Source organism: Balaenoptera physalus (genome assembly GCF_965194825.1).
Source record: "Balaenoptera physalus genome assembly, chromosome: 1".
Taxonomy (NCBI): Eukaryota; Metazoa; Chordata; class Mammalia; order Artiodactyla; family Balaenopteridae; genus Balaenoptera; species Balaenoptera physalus.
In genome coordinates, this window is record NC_138882.1 from 184,458,000 (window position 1) to 184,474,787 (window position 16,788).

General features: G+C 58.3%; 1 protein-coding gene across 1 annotated transcript; it reads right to left on the bottom strand.

The window, feature by feature from the left end:
- Positions 1-302: 302 nt before the first annotated feature.
- Positions 303-16,765, bottom strand: EFHD2 (EF-hand domain family member D2). The gene is made up of 4 exons (XM_082417485.1): positions 16,380-16,765; positions 4,324-4,471; positions 2,992-3,126; positions 303-1,955 (listed from the first exon to the last, which is right to left on the bottom strand). Exons 1-4 carry the CDS (start codon positions 16,682-16,684, stop codon positions 1,824-1,826), a joined length of 720 nt encoding a protein of 239 aa, XP_082273611.1. The 5' UTR covers positions 16,685-16,765; the 3' UTR covers positions 303-1,823.
- Between the last annotated feature and the right edge of the window lie 23 nt (positions 16,766-16,788).

Below are 16,788 nucleotides of genomic sequence, written 5' to 3' on the forward strand. Positions count from 1 at the left end.
GCGAACATCAAACTCAACCTCCCATTAGGAAGAGCCCCTCTTCTCCCTGGCTTCTGAAATGACATGGGAGCCACCTGAGCCAGTGCTGCCCCAGCACCCATGTGACCTCATCCTGTCTGCTCCTTTCCCAGCCCCTCCCCTCTCTCACCCCAACAAGAACCACACACACATAAGAATATAGAATTTTATCTTATTTTAGTTAAAAAAAATAATCGTACCACCGAACGAAGAAGTAGCCTTTTTTTTTTTTTTCCTTTTTCTTTTTTGGTGAGAAGGGAAGAGAGAGAAAAAAAAGCAATAAGCCAAAAGAAAAAGAACTTTTTATATTCATCTGTATAAACATATCCGCTAAGGCAAACGCAATCCAGGGCCAAGGCTGCTGCACTGGGGTCAGTACCTCCTAATTCCTGCAGATTCTAAGGCCAAAAAAATAAAACCTCTGCAAGTCCAACTCTGCAAGTCCAACAGGAGTTTAGTGGACTCTTGGGGCATTTTACTAAAATAAAGAGTTACCGAGTTTAAAAAGCAGTGACGCTGTCACAACACACACTGAAAGTTGCATAACTGTGGCCTCAGTGGCCATTCACTTGTTTGGACTGGGGGACGGGCACAGCTTCACGACACAGCAATGGACACAGACGCACGTACACACAGACACGCACGCACGTGAGCGAGCACATCGGGAGCCGCGTAGGGCCGGGCCGGTGGCACAGGCTTGGCCACGGCCCATCTGGGGATGGGCACGGGGAGGGCTGGGTTCCCCATGCTCCCTCAGGGGGTGGGTGTGACAGGACAGGTCCCGTTGCTGGTGACAAGGCGGTGAATGTCACTTGGGGAAGGATGGCGTGAAAGAGCCGAGCCAGGCCCCCTGCTCCCCACCACCTGGTCCGTGCAAACCACTTAAAGCACTTCTTGGACGCCTCCTGGAGAATGGAGACGTGCTGGTTTCCTTCCCTATGAAGGGGCCAATCCCTCCTCCCCACCCTCCTCTCTCCAGAGACCCTCAGGCTGTTCTGGGCCAGGGAAAGGGGCGGGGGGAACCAGGGACTGGTGTTTCTGCCCCCAGAGCCTTCCCTGCCCACAATCCATGGCATGGCCGGCAGAGTGTGGGCCCGTGAGGTAGATTGGCACAGCTGCCCCCTCACCCTGCCTGGCTGGGCCCCAGAGAGCTGGGGTCTCCCTGCCAGCATGGGGTGCCAGGGGCCTGGGTCCCTTCGCCAAGATAGAAGCCCCCCCTTGATTCCAGCGGAGAGAGGAGGCAGGGCCAGAGGAACAGGTGCTGGTGATGGGGAGCCCGGGTGCCACCAATCAGCTCTATGGGGCCGGCCACGATTCTTGCCATCTGTTGCTCCCCCAATCAAGGGGGGGTGCTCGAGGGCCCCAGGGACAAGTGCAGCCTGTGGGTTAAGGGCAGGTGGTCTCTGCGGGGGTAGGAGGAGGTGGAAAGCGAGAGGCACAGGGAGGAGAGGAGTGTGTGTGCAGCAGCCCACCGGCAGGGGGCGCCCTAGAGCCGGGAGCAGAGCGGCTGGAGCAGGCAGTGGGCGGCCAGGAGGCGAGAGGTGCAGGACTGGCCAGGGAGGGCTGGGCCAGGCAGGGAGGCGGCTGGTGTCAGGGCCTCAGGAACAGCGGAAGGGAGCGGGGAGGGGCCGGGCCGCTCTGGGAGACCCCTCAGCCGGCTCGTTCACAGACATGTGTAGCTTTTTAGCACGGTCCCTTCAGACAGAGCCGAGGACCAGGCTTGGCCTCCGGTCTGCCGGCCCTCGCCACCCTCGCCAGCGGGACCGGGCGCCGGGGCCGGGGCCAGGCGGTGGGGCGCAGCCTCGCTACTTGAAGGTCGACTGCAGCTCCTTGAAGGCCGCCTTCCGCTGCTTCATCTCCTCTGCCTGCTTCTTCCTCTCCTCCTGCTCCGCCTTGATCTCCTCCTCGAAGCGGCTGGACACGTTCATGGCCTGGACCTGGGGTGGGGTCGAGGGAAGAGGCGGCTCAGGGCCAGAGGGGGCTTTCTCTGGGGTCTCTTCTGGTTCCGCTGTCCCCCTCCCCTATGCACACACAGCTCTGCCTCCCACTAGCCTGGTCCTGGGCCAGGCACTTCAGTCTCCTCTCTGAGCCTCAGTTCTTCCACTTAGAGCCTGGCGCTCAATAACTGCGACCTCATGGATACGTTGGGAGGATTGAAAGAGAGAAGACATATTCAGTAGCTGCTGCAGAGCACGGGTCCTGTAAATGCGAGCTTCCGAAGTTGCTATTCTTATCCTGTCCCCTGTCCTGGGAAGCCCAGATGCACACCTGGTCCTACTGATGAACCCGGAAACATCCCACCAACCCTAGAAGCCCAGAGGGAGGTGGGAGGAGGCCTCTAGAAGGAATGTTCTTAGCTAACATGGGGAGGGGGAGAAGCCAGAACAGGCAGGGGCCCCGGGGCCCGGGGAGGGTAGGATCCAGGAACCATACTTGTCCCCTCCAACTGAGCGTGTGCTGAAAGGGGAGGGTACTGTGCACGGCAGTGGACTCTGGGGCCCATCATACTTCCTCCCGGCTGGGGCTGGCGGGGCTAGTGTCTCCGAGAGGCCCCGGGAGCCAGTGCTGTGTTTCTGGGCCTGCTTCCTGTCTCTTGGGCCCCCTCTTTAAGGCCCAGTCCTTTGCGGGTAGTGGCTCCGGGTACAGGGCTGGGGCAGCTCAAAGTGGCCCCTGTCACCTCTTCAAGAGTACACACCCCTCCCTCACCCACCTCTGGGGCAGGGAGAGAAAGAGAAGCTGGAAAGGATCACAGGCTGGACGGGAGGCGACAGAAGCCAGGAGCGCCGTGGGCCCTGACCGACCCAGGAGGGGCGTCAGCTCCCCACCTCCTGTCTGCGGTCTCAGCAGGGACAGGAAGGGGACGTGCTGACCCTTGAGCTAACTCAGGGTCCCGGTGTACCCCGGCCACACCTGTCCTCAAGCGGGGGTCAGGGCAACCCCACCCTGGGCTCCACACCTCCTCCCATTCCTTACCTTAGCCTCAAAGAAGCTCTTGGCCCCCTTGACGCCCTCGGTGGACACATCGATCTCGGAGAGGCGGGCCAGCACATGCAGCCCGCTGTCCTCCTGCAGCTCCCCAGCCGCTGCCTTGCGGAAAATCAGGAGGAACTGCAGCAGGGAGAACAGAACACTGATGTTGTCAGGGAGAGAGGAAAAGGGGCCAGAGCCTGGCCACACCCGGGGCCAGCTGCAGGCCTCCCCGGAAAGGCGGTACTCACAGGCCTGGGAGCTGGAGGTCTGGGCTCTCCGTCCTCCGTGCTCTGTGTCCTGCACAGGCTGTCGCTTCCCTCCCTCTCTGGGCCTTGGTTTGCCCATCTGTACGATGGGAGGCTAGGTGACCTGTCTCCTGCCCCCCCTCAGGACTGGGGCTACTGCAGGCTGCTCTGCCCACGCTCAGCTCCCGTTAAAAGCCTCAACCTACCTCTTACATTTGTTACCACTGTTCCCCAAACGAATCCGCTCTAAATTCCATTTACTGAGTCCTAAAGGTACATGACTCTGCCCGTTCTACAGAGCGAGGAAGGCTCAGAGGCAAGAAAAAACCTGCCCCAATCTCAGCACCAGAAAGCGATGGAGGAAGGATTTGAACCCAGGTCCAGACTCCAAACCATCATTGTGTGCTGCTTGCACCTTCCTCCCTGGGACTTGGCTCCCCCAGGCGCCTCCCCCACCCCTTCTCTCGCCCTGCCTCTTCTGTGCTTCCTGATAGTTCTCCAAGGCCCAGCCTGAGCCTTGACTCCCCAGAGGCCACCTCTGGCATTTAACCCTATGCTGCCCGGGGACCAGTGCCCTTGCTCTCTGGCCTTGAGCCTCTGCTTCCTCCTCCAGCAAACAGGCTGGTTCGTGGCTCCTGTCTCAGAGTGAGGCCTGAGTGAGGTTCGGAGTGTGAAGTCACCCGGCTCAGCGCCCGGCTCCTCTCGGACCCGCAGTGCATGTCCCTCCTTCATCTGTCCCCTCTTCTCCTGAATCACAGCATCCTGTTATTTCACTCTCTGAGCATCTCCCCCTCTACACGCCAGGACCCCCGGAGCACAGGGCCTTTCTCTGTACTCTCACAGCCCACACAGGGTCAGGTATACAGAAGTCACTCCATAAGTGCTCACTGCATGAAGGAATGGATGCCTCCTTCTCACTTAGGCATCTCAGAACCTCTCCAGGTACCTGCTCTAGGATCCGCTGAAACCTCACTCAGCCAACTCTCAGCCACTCAACAGTGGCTGTTCACGGACAAAGTCGCTCAATGACAAAGAGGGGTTAGTTTCTCCCCACCCCCTGGTGTTGCCCCCCACGGGGAGTGGGGCTCACCTCTCGGAAGCTGAGCTTGCTGTCAAAGTCCTCATCCACCTCCTTGATCATGTTTTTCAGGCCCAGGTGGGTCTGGGGGGCTCCCAGTTTCTCCATCATGAGCTTTAGCTCCATCAGGTCAATGAAGCCATCCCGGCCGGCATCGTACCTGTGAGCGCAAAGGGAGAGGCCTAAGGACATCCTGCCACCTCATACCTGACCAGGGTGGTCATAAGCCAGAGTAAAAGGAGCCTGGGGGCTCAAAAGGTACCTCCCACCAACACATCATCTTATCACAGCTGGAGAGGACCTCGGCCCAGGTGGAATCCTGATTCGAGGCCCAGCTACTGCTTGGTTACCTCTGATGATGGGGAGCTCACCACGTGACCTGGCAGCCTCCTACATGTTGAACAGTGCTAACTTTTGGCCAAATTTACCTGCTACACAAGGAAGCGGAAACCACAGCCCCTCTCTACTGAATGAGATGTGAACAAGCAGGGAGGGAGAATTTACAATACCATGGGGGTGAGGATTGGGACGGTAGGCCCTGATGTTAGAACTCACTGAACATCTCCAGGTACCTCCACAGGCACTCGAGGGACATCTTGGCTCCATCTCTCCCCCTCTCCCTGTTCCCACCCAGGAGGGAAGCAGAAGGTACCACATGTCTCAGGGTAGGGCCAGAGGTCACAGGAGGGAGGGGCCACTTCTAGTTTTCTGGAAGGTGGCCTGGGGTGTGTTCTGGGAACAAGTTGTGCAGGGTGCCTGCAGCGAGCGGCGGGGATCCAGCTGGATGGCTGGAAAGACCTGGAACAGTGATTACGTGATGACCGTGCCTCTGCCCTGCACATTTCAGGTCTCTTTTCCTACCACCAACAGCCTGGCAGAGAGAGGGACAGGGTGAGGGGCAGAGTCTAAACGGCTCACTCGACTGGCTTCCCTGCGGTAAGAGCTTGGGTCAGAGCTGGACTCCAGGCCCGTCCCCTGGCTGGGGAGGTGCTGCTCGTGCCGGGAGCACACAGCATGGCAGATGTGGGTGCTGCTCCCACGGCCCAGCCAGGCCTCTTATCAGGCGAACCAAGCAACCACCCTGTCTCCTGGTGGGCTGGGGAGAGTCATCTCAGCGCCGGCCAAATGGGCCTTCTGAGCCTAAAGAACCTTGTGCAGTCCCCGAGGCCTCAAGATGGCTGGGTGGCAGCGCTGGTGACAGCAGTATGACATACAGGGGCTGAGTTCCAGAAACTTCCTGGAGACTTGGAGTTCCTACATAAACACACATCTCATTCCCGTGGCCTCTACAGGGCTTCCCAATTCCCTTCCCCCATCTCTCATTACACATAAGCTGCACACGACTATGGACATCTGACAGCAACCACTTTTTGAAATCTATCTTTGTGCTGGGAAATTTCCATACTTTATTCTACTTAATCTTCATAATAATCTTCGTTTATAATGGAAGCTCAGAGAGGTTAAGTGGCCTGCCCAAGGTCACACAGCAGTAAAGGAAGGGGCTGGGCTTCTACCCCACATCAGTAGGGCTCATAAACCTGCACATTTGCTGGGCCCCGCCCCCCCCCGTCCCCCGCCATGTCCTGGGGTTGCCAGCAGGACAGAGACGTCTGCCTGGAGCGCTGAGCAGAGCATTTGTGCAAGGGGTAAAAATAGTTCACGAGCAAGTGAGTCAGTGGTTGGAAGTGATGCAGCACAGGGAAGATAGGTCTCTGGGAACCCTGCAGGGAACACAGGGTCCTGAGACCTTTTCCCCCACCACAGGGTGAAAGGGGCCGGGGTGGGAGCAGTGGCCACAGCCGAGGCGGAAGCAGATGCGAGAGGATGTGGTGGAGGGTTGTGGGACTCGGGAGGTTCAGGGAGGCCAACGATCCCGTGGTCCAGGCTCCGCTTAGAGCTGGAGGGGCCCTGTGGGGGGCACAGCGGAGCCCCCCCTTCCATCTTTGGAGCCTGTTTGCCAGTGGTAAGGGGCTGGGTGGCTGCTGCAGGAGCCTTAGTGACCGGTACTGGAGCAGCCCTGGAGCGTGGCCAGGTGAGGGAGTCAGTCTTTCCCGGGGCAAGTCACACGGATGCCACTCCTTAGCGTCCCTGAGGAAGACAAAGCCCCCGCCTCTTTCTGAACTCGGGCTCCAGTGATGACATGTCAGGGCTGGAGCAGACTGCCTGGGTTCCAGGAGACTGTGTCATCGAGCCTCCAGCCAAGGCCGAGAACCCCTGGTATGATGGTGACTCTTTCGTAAGGTCACTGCGAGGACTGAGTACGTTCACACGTGACAAGCACTTAGCACAGCGCTGGCTCCAGAAACTGCAGCTACCAGCACTATCACGAGACTTCGTTACTTTTATAAAGCTCCTACTATGTGCCAGGCATTTTCTCTTTACAATCTCTGCGCTCAGCAATCCTGGGGGGGGGTCAGAGTTATGTCCCCATGTGACTGATTAGGGGACAGGGGCTGGAGAGGTTTGGTCACTGGCCAAGGGTTCAGACGCCCATCGCTGTGATTCCCACACTCTACCGCCCCACCTGCCTCTCCTGAGCCTCAGCTTTATTTACTGCTCATGGGTTACTCCTGCAGCCAGGGGTGGTTCAGTTTCAGAGGAAGTGCAGATAAAGTGTCCAAACTTGGACAGAAACTTGGGCTCTGGATCTCGGTCTCTGGCAGCTCCCAGGTCTGGCTGGGCTGCGGCTCAAACCACGGCGTGAACTGCTGCCTGTGTCAATCAAGCATCAATCAATTACTGGTTCCGGGCTCCTGCCCCCAGGGGGACAATGCAGGGGCTGGCCACACTGGAGGGGGTTGTTCCCGCAAGACCCCCGGGGGAGTGAACATCTACCATGTGCCCTGGGCTGTGACGTGGGTGGGCTCTGAGTCATTGGACCAGCCAGGTTCCTGGGTAAACCCTGGAGGTTTGTGCTCACAGCAGCTCTGCTGAGACCAACCTGAGTCCAACCCCAGCTCTGCCACCTGCTGGCTAGGTGACTCTGCTCAAGTCCCATGACCCTATGAACCTCAATTCCCCCATTTACATCATGGAGATCAGACCCATCCCAGGCTTGTGGCAAGAGTTAAGAGTTGATCCATGTAGATTCTTAGCACAGGGGCTGGCCCACAATAAGTACTTAATCATTACACGCTAACTACATTACTACTACTACTAAATTATTATTATCGGTAACATCTACCTTTAGGATTTGAGATAAAGGAGATTGTGGATGTAGAATGCCTAGTACATAGTACGTGCTTAAAACCTGCAATTTCTTTAGAATAGTGGCTATTGAGAACGTTTTATGTGCCAGATACTAGTTAAGTACTTTGCACATATATAATATAAAAATGGTGATAATGAGAATAATAATGGTAAAAAATACAATTTCTCCCTCAGGCACCAGTCCTGATGGTGCATGGCGGGGAGGAGATGCTTGTTGTAGACTGGCCTGGAGGCGGGGAGTGGACACGATGACCCAGAGGTCCCTCCAGCATCTTCTCTGAAGGTCCCCCTACTTCCCTCCCCCACCCCCATTAGGCCTGATTCAAGGACCCCGCCACTTGGGGAGGTGAAGAGACAGCAGGACAGAATCTTTTGCTCTCTCGCTGGGCAGAGAGAGAGAGAAGCCTCGGTCCTGGATTACTCTCTTGTTCCTCCTCTGACAGGGAGGGAGGTGACAAAGGGGGAGACTGTCACTGTGCCGCCAGGAGGAGGACGACCGGCAACCCAGGAGAGAAGGGTGTTCTAAGATGCTTGGAAACAGGCATATATCCCTGACTGGGGACAGCCTCTCTTCCCTCAGTGCTCTCCCTGAGCTGGAGCTGAGGTTGCAGGTAGCTCAGAGGGTCCAGGAAAAGAGTCCGTAGCCAAGATCCGCCTGGATGCCTGGTCTACCCCCTTCATGTCGTGCAGGGAGATGGGGGCCCAGAGTGGGTAGCAAGCAGCCCAGGGTCACACAGCTGGAGAAAAGCAAGATTCCCAAAGTTGTAAGTTTTCCTCCCTGCCTGCCTGCTTTCTTCTTGGGGAGGAGGTCCCATGGAGGCTCCCAGATTCTCAAGCCTGCAGGGCTGGGGGAGACTGGGCTGAGAGGAGAGGCTTGGGGCCTGCCTGGGAGGGCCAGTTCCATCTGGCAGGACTGACAACAAAGCTCCTGGGCTGGGAGCTCAGCACTTTTCTCCAGCATTGGAGGGAGGCTGCTGCACCTGGTGCTGTGCCCACATTCCTACCCGCCTCCCCCCGAGCCTCCCCCTGAATAGTTCTCGACGGAGAGGGCTCAGCAGCTGCCGTCCCGGATGCTGGTGACGAAATCCCCTCCCATCTGCCCTTGAAAGTGGAGCAGCGGCCACCACCCAGGCAGACTTTGCCCCTTTGGGCTGCAGGTCCCATCCGGCTGACGGCTCCTCCTCCCCCGGTTATGATAACCCGGAGATATGGGGGTGAGCAGCGGCCGGTTCCTACAGCGTGCAGGGCTTGCCCTCATTTCGTAACAATATTATCATTAGTGGCTGCTCTTGGCTGGGCACTTACTATGTGCCAGGCACCGTGCCAAGTGTTTTGTATCAGATCCTCACAGGAACTCAGTGAAGCAGGCATAAATATCCCCATACTACAGACGAGGAGACTGAGGCTCAGGGAGAAAGTGACTTGGCCAAGACTATAGCCGACAAGGGCACACCTGGGATCAGAACCCTGACCTGATGAAAAACATGTGCTTTTAACTACTATGCTATGTCCTGATGCCTACAGACCCTGCACCAAAGAAACTCAGGTTGGGAAGGATACTGGAGGCCACCTCATTTAGCCATTCATGAGGGTCAGATACACAATGCAGTTTTCCTGCTTGGCATCTTGAATACCTCTAAGGATGGGAAGCTCACTGCTTACCCAAAGCAGCACATTTTGGCTTTGGAACTATTAGAAAGTTGCTCCTCACGCACGACCCTCCCCACCAGCCAGCTGTGCCGTACAGTCTGATAGGAGAGTGAGGAGGAGTTATCACAGCTGCTGCACGAGGGGAGGGTGGGAACAGTTGATTTGGGAGCATAGGGGACCCCAATTCTCTCCCTTCTAGTTCCCATCCCAGGCCTTTGCCGATGGCCCCTCTGCCCATGGGGGTCCCCAGGAGGACAGACAGCTGGAGAGAGTGGTGTTTATGGACCACTGAGCCCCCAGGCCCACCTGGTTTTGTTCTCAGCATTCACAGACCTGGTCTTCCCCCATCCTATCTGGGGAGGCCCCAGAGGCTCCTAGGCCTCTACTCTTTGTCCTGCAAAATGGGAAGGCAGGTCACTTGGGGCAGGAAAGTTCTGGACAACAGGGAAATTCTGGCCTTGCTAGCTGTTACAGGCAGGTGCAGGTGGACGCCCACAGGCTCGGTGATGACAGCCGGCAGTGCCCATCAGTTCCTGCACTGTCCCACCCCCAGACTGCCTGACTCATGAGGGGAAAGCCCAGCCTCTCACCACTTCCTCCAGTCCTATCTGCGGAGTCTGACACTTGATCTGTTGCCCTGTGTCAGCCAAGGAGAGGGTGTGTGAGTGCATACGGGTGAGTGTGTGGCTGGGGGGGTTGCTCACGCCTCCTCCACAGCTTTCCAGTAAGTCCAAGGATCAAGTGGGGGCCCCCCAGGCTGATGGCAATTGCTGGGCGCTGTCAGGACTTGGGGACCTCAAGTTCAAGCACCTCATGCTGAGCCCACCCTGGGAGGGCAGCTCCCTCCACATGTAGTTTCAGCAGTGGGTCTCCCCCCGGCTCTCCTCTGTGCCGCCTCCTTCCCTGCCTGCACTTAATAATAATTCTTATTATAATAGTGATTGCAAAGAACATTCACTGAATGTCTAATATAACCCAGTGTTTACTATTTAACTCGATCTTCCCTCTTGTTTTCCCCTCACTGCCCAGACTAAGTAACGTGGCAGGGAGACGGCTATGGGGTGGCCCAGTGCTTCTTACCCCTTAATGTGCACACCTGGTGAGCCTTGTTAAAATGCAGATTCCGATCCAGTAGGCCTGGGGTGGAGCCTGAGCATCTGAGCTTTCTAACAAGCTCCCGGGTGACACCGGTGCTGCTCTCCTCGGGTCCCATGGGAGCAAGGGACTTGGGAGTCAGAAGGACCCTAGTTCAAATCCTGTTGTCTCCACTCCTCAAGTCACGGAAACCTCTCTGAGACCCAGTCTTCTTATCTATGAAAGGGGTGATGACCATCTTCCAGGATGTTGAGACAGGATTAAACAAGGGGCAAAGTGCCTGGGATGGAGAGGCCACAGCGGCCCTCTGTCTCCGCACAGCTCAGGAGTCCCTAGGCCCGGCTCCGTCCGGCTGCACCTTTCTGGACCGGAACCCTCGTTTCTCTAGAGACCTTGAAAAGCAGAAGTCTGCCGAGGGGCAGGCTGCTGGGCAGTCAGAGGGAACTCGGCTGCTGGAGGCTGTGGGGACTGTCCCTGCTGAGGCCACAGGGCGACTCTGCCCCTGGCTGCGCTGGCCCTGCAGAAAGGGCCCCAGGCAGCAGGGCTGGGTGTCGTACAGCTGGAGCCAGGCCCTGAACCCAGAGGCACAGAGGACAGAAGGCCGGAAGGTGCAAACCAAAAGGGAACCAAAAGTCCCTGGGGGGAGGGAAAGGAGAGGTGACTCAGAATCAGAAGGGAAGTAGGAGAGCAGAGGACAGGCCCGAGGCTCGGGAAATCCTCCCTCCCCAGGGGTGGGGCTTCTCCCCAGAAAGGCAGGCTCCTGGCTGCTGCAGGGGGAAGGGCCCAACCTCTGAACCCCCAGAGGACTCCCCCGACCACTGCCAAGGCTCTGGGACTCCTCTTGTCCCCCAACCATAAACGCAGCCCTCACTTGGCCTCGGGAGCTCCCAGTAGGCAGACCTGGTTCCAATCCTGGCCCTGCCACTTATTATAACCTCGAGCCTTGCTTTCCTCATCTGGCAAATGGGGATAATGACAGCACCCACCTCACTGGGCTGGTGTGAGGATGAAGTTCAGTTCCTGAAATAACACACCAGGCTCAACTGGGCCTGGTGGCTCCATTTAACAAGGAGAGGGCGTGGCGGCAGGGGGCTGGCTGTGGAGGGCCGTGGGCATGGCATCCCTCAGGAGAACTTCCACTCCTCGTCATAGAAATAAAGAAATGGAGCCTGCCGTTTCCAGCCCGGTGGGCCCATCCTCTCTATCCCCCCAAAGACCCCTCTATGCCACTGCTCTCCTTGAGACTTTAAGCTTCTCGAGGGCAGGAACTCTATTTTCTCCTTAATTCTCTGGACCTTGCACACAGAAACTTAATAAAATGTGATCAAAGGAATGGACTTGAAGCTTTTCAAAATCATCGTCTATGTTGTTAATAGCCCACAGACCAGACACAATGGTGGGCTCTTTACAAAGGCTCAGGACTTTTTTTGGCCACACCTTCAGGTTTGTTAGTTTCCCGACTGGGGATTGAACTTGGGCCCTCGGCAGTGAAAGGGCGGTGTCCTAACCACTGGACCTCCAGGGAATTCCCCAGGACCTTTTTAAACTTAATCCTCAGGACTTTACCAGGCTGGTTCTTCAGCCCCAGGGGAAACAGGCTCTGAGAAGCGGAGCACCCCGTCCAGAGTCACCCAGCTGGGCGGTGGCAGACGGGCGCTGGAGTCCTAGTTTTGTGTCATCCCAGGGCTGCTGTTTGCGCTGCCCTTTTTTCTGCCACCTGCCTTCCACGTAATTAAGTGATAATGAATTCGGTTTCCCATTTTTGTGATTTATCAAAGCCATAGGTAGCTGTCAATCAAAGTGTCGGTTCAGCAGGAGGGAAAGAAGGTTCTCATGCTGGGTCCCCATCACTCCGGCCCAAAGCAAGAGGGTTCTTGCCAGCCTGGCAGGCCGGGCACCTCCGTGGGGGGTAAGTGGAGTCAGCCAGTGGCTTCTGTGGAGCAATCTCCGTGCTAGGCACCACCACCAGGGCTGGGGACGGTGGTGACAGGAACTCGGAAAGTACTTATTTTGTGCCAGGCACTTCATAACAACCTTCTGAGGTGGGTTCTATTACTCTCCCTGTTCCAGGGTGAGGAACCGGGGCTCAGAAGGGTTTACATGCCTTGCCCCAGGGCCCAAGGCTGGGATTCCAACCCAGGGCGGCTGACTCCAAAGGCCCTGCCCTTAACCATTGCACCAGACAGTCCTCCAGGAAGGACGAGGGGGTGGTGCTGCTGAGCTGCAACAGCCTGAGGCGACACCAGGGAGGCGGAGCGGGTGGAGAGGAGGGGAGGGCAAGGTGGCAAGAAGAGAGGGAAGCCCCCCTCTTCTCTGACGCAAGGGGTCATGAGATGAAGTGGCTGGGGACGAGGCTGAGCAGGGCAGGGAACTAGGACATCTTCCTCGGATTCCACGGCAGGTTCAGAATTACATGGCTGCCTTCCTCTCTGGCAGGTCTCGGCTTACACCACCCCGCAGAGCCCCACGCAGGCTGTTGCCAGGCCAGAGGCCCTCTGGGTCCACACCACTGCCCCTTGCCTGGAGGGTTCCAGAGCAGCCCTGGATGGATGGGCAGACAGAGGAGGGGAGAGGGTCGGATTAGAGGCGATGGGTGCAGCCTGAGGCTGCAAGAGGAGGAAGGACTGAGAGTCCAGGCGCCTGGCACCGTGCCAGAGCTCTGCGTGCATCGCCTCCCCCCTGTCCCACCTCGAGAAGCAGGGACCACTTTTCCCATTGTATAGACAAGGATGCTCTGGTTCAGCCACTGAAAACCTCCCCATGAATGTCACTCCACCTTCCTGGGCCTCAGTTTCCTCTTCTGTAAAATGGGGGAGAAGCGTTGGTGACAACCCCAGAGGTCTCTCCCAGATGGAAACTACCAGCAGCGTGAGGTCAGCGATGACGGAGAGCCCGTCTATCTTCCCGCTGCCCCCTCTCTTCTCCCTCCATCTCCATCCTTAGGAAGTATCTGCTGATGATCACTGAATGGATGCACTGGAAGACCCCGGAAGGCAGTTCTGCCATCCGGGAGGGTTCAGGACCACTAAGAAATAAGGAAGTCATTGGTGAATCGCCTTTGGGAATCATCAGATACATCAGGCTCCTTTTACAGGTGGCAAGCCTGAGGCCCAGAGAGGGCAGGCAGACTAGGTAATTTAGTGGCAGAGCCACGACAAAGCCCCACTTCCCAGCTCCTGGCCTCCAAGACAAGTCCAGCTCTCAGCTCCCTCTGCCCTCTCCCAACTCCTGCACTCTGCTCTGGTGGATGGCTTCCCGGGGGGTCAGGCTCCCCTGCCCTCTGCCATGGGAGCTGCAGATCAGGGTGGAAGTGTCCCAGCAGAGCCCCGGCTGTGATCCTTGGGCCCTGCTTGGACCCAGGAGGCTGCAGCACCTCTTGGACAGCAGAAGCAGAACGCGGGTTTTGTCCTCCATGAGAGCCTGTCTGTTGGCTGTTCACAGCCGGGACGCGGCTGGGCTGGGCTCGGCTGGCACAGTGGAGCCTTGTTTCCTTGAATACAAAATCTGCAGCCTTCCATCCACGCCAGGGCCCCCCGGCCGGTGGCACTTCCTTCCCTAGAAGCTCCCTGACCCCTTCCTGCCCCCCTCACCCCTGCCAATACCCCATCGAGCAGTAGTGGTGCCAAGAGGGGGCTTCCAGGGGTTCAGCTCCCCTCAATTTTCAACGGAGTACCCCTCGTCAAACTAACAGCCAAAACAGCCTCTGTAAAAAGTGAGCTTGCTCTGCAGATGCAGCTTCACGACCATTCCCCTAGTCGCACGCCCCTTCCAACCAAGCTGCAGCCTCCCAAGTCCCTGCTCATTTGGTGTGTCTGGGTTCTCCAAACAGCTCCTTCTTTTTTTTGGCGGGCGTAGAGGGGATGAAGCCTAAGAGAAGGAGGACTATGGTGGTGGGTCCAAGTGGTAGAAAATCAGCCATGCACACGGAAGCGGGTGTTGGCGGGGCGTGTTTCCCCGCGTGGAGGCAGACGTCTGCGACGGGAAACCCAGCAGGGAAGAACATGGGTTTTGGAGTCACAGACCTGGGTTTAGATTATGACTCCATCGTTTTTGAGCTGTGTATTCTTGGCAAGTTACCTAACTGCTCTGTGCCCAGACTGCCCAACTGCGCCACGGTGGTGACAGTTCTATGTCATGGGGCTGCTGGGAGGAATGGAGGAGCTCCTTAGTCCTGCGGCACTGAGAATGCAGGGATCGTGGCCGCATTTGAATAATCTCCCTACTTCCCCGGGGGGCAGAATCTATAAGGAAGTTCCGACTGCCCTCAATTGAGGGTGCGATCCTGGAACTCCTGCTCTCCTGATAGGGCCAGTCTTTTATCAGGAAGAAACTTGAGAAGAACTCCCAGACAAGACCCTGGAGCCAAAGAAGCAGGCTTCTCAAGGCCCAGGGGTCTCCATGCAGAGGCCTGGAGTGGGGTTAAGGACTCAGTTCCACCCCAGGCTGACCCTTGGAAAAACATGGGGCTCCCAGCCATCCAGGTCTGAGAACCAAAAGCCTCTTCCCCTGCACTGGGGCCAAATGCAGAAGCAGCGGTCACAACAAGCAGTGAGGAGTGGGAAAGAGCCTTTCTCAAGCTGGGGGGTTGCAAAACCCTCCGCCCGGCCCCGGGCTTCCTGCTTGCGGCCCGGGCACACTGTCCCAGCCAAGGTGGGGTCAGCACCCCTCTCTCTCGACCTTGGGCTGCCAGACCTCCTGACTCCCTCACCTGAGACTTGGCCTCAGGACGGTTCTACCTTTTGGATCCACTTTCAGATCTACTCCAGATCACACCCCTGGGCTGTTTTCCCCTCCAGGGGCCAGGGGCAGGGGGGACGGGCAACAGGAGGTGGGTAGGGAAGAATACCAAAGGGAGGCGGGCTGAGTACCTTCACCCCCGCCCCAGGCTCCCGAAGCTGCTCGGGGTGGGGCAGCGTGGCTGACCATCTCAATTCCAACTGGGTGAACGCAGGGTTGGACCAGAAGGGGACCTGGAAGCCTTTCTCTCTAGTCATTTCACAGAGATTGAAAGTTTTTTTGTTGGGGGAGGGGGAAGCCCAGAGGCCAGGAAGGACCTGTCCAACCTGCTGAGGGCATGGGGTGTGGAATTTAAGGATGGAGTAAAGGCAGAGGTGAGAGCTACCAGCCAAGTCAGAGAGGAAGGTGTGGGGTGTCAGGGACCCTGCGTGGGGAGGGAAGGGGGCACGCAGTGGGGGAAGGGAGGCAAGGAGAGATGGGGCCTTCTGACAGAAAGCAGGGAGGCAGTGACTGCAAAGCTGCTGGGTGTAGCGGGGTGGTGAGGGCAAGAGGAGGGAGGGACGGTCTGGGGAGGGAGGCGGGGACTCGGCCCTGCAGGGACGTGGCTGCGGGGGGGGGTGTACATACCTGCCGAGTTGGGGGGCAGGGAGGAAGGGGTCCCTCCCTGGGGAGATCACCTGAGGGTCAAGGGTTGGGGTCCTGGCTAACGGAGTGGATGAGGGTAGAGGTGGGAGGGGCCGAAGGGTCTTTGACACAGTTTGCTGGCAGATGCTGAATAAGTGGAGGGGACGCGGGGGAGGGGTCTCGGCCCAGAATCCACGTTGAGAGGGATCTGAGATAAGCAGAGTAAATGAAAGGACCCCAGTGAAAGGAATGGTCACCTTTGTTGAGGCGCTGGAGGGTGGGGTGGGTGTTTTAGACCCGCGTTTGTGGGGGGTGGGTTGGGAATTCAAGTAGCTGAGGAGGGGGAAAGGGGGCCACGGGGTCCTCAATCTCGGTGTGCGCGCGTGTGGAGAAGCATCACTAACAAGGCCAGAGAACCGGACCCTCCAGACCCCTGTTCTTATCTAGAAGGAGCCGCGGGGTCCCCCACTCCGCGTGCGCGCGTGCGGTGTATCGGGGGCAGCGTCACCGTGAGGAGGGGTCGCGTGCCAGGGGCCGCGGGTCCCCAGACCCATATGCGTGGTAGGGAGGAGGTCCCGAAGCCTCGTGATTATCTGGAAGGGGCCCGGGGTCCCCGCCCCTGGTGTGTCAGGGATCGGGGAGCTCGGCTGGCCGCACGGGTCCCGGGACGGCGCGGGGTCCAGGGTTCGGGGGCTCGGGAGCCGAGGCCGGCTCTCGGGGTGGGTGGGGAACCGTGTCGGGCGGGCACTCACTGCTTGAACATCTTCTCCATGTCCTTGATCTGCTTCCTGGAGAACTCCTTGAACTCGGTGTAGGGGTTGAAGACGCGGCGGCTGGGCGACTGGGGCTCGCCGATGCCCTGGTTGAGGTCGGCGCGCCGCAGCAGCTTGGCGCTCAGCTCTTCGTCCGCGCTGCCCAGCGCCTCGGCCGCCTCGTCGGGCGCCCCCGCCGCCGCCGCCGCCCCGTTCAGCCCGGGCTGCTCCGGGGCCTCGACGCCGCCCTCGCCCTCCATCTGCAGCCGCCGGCTCAGCTTGCTGGCCAGCTCGTCCGTGGCCATGGTGGCCCGCGCGGCGCTCGCCCCCGGGCCCTGCTAGTCGCGCGCCCGCGCCGCCTCTGGCCGCGCTCTTCCTCTTCCTGACACTCCCCGGCGCCAGGCACCGC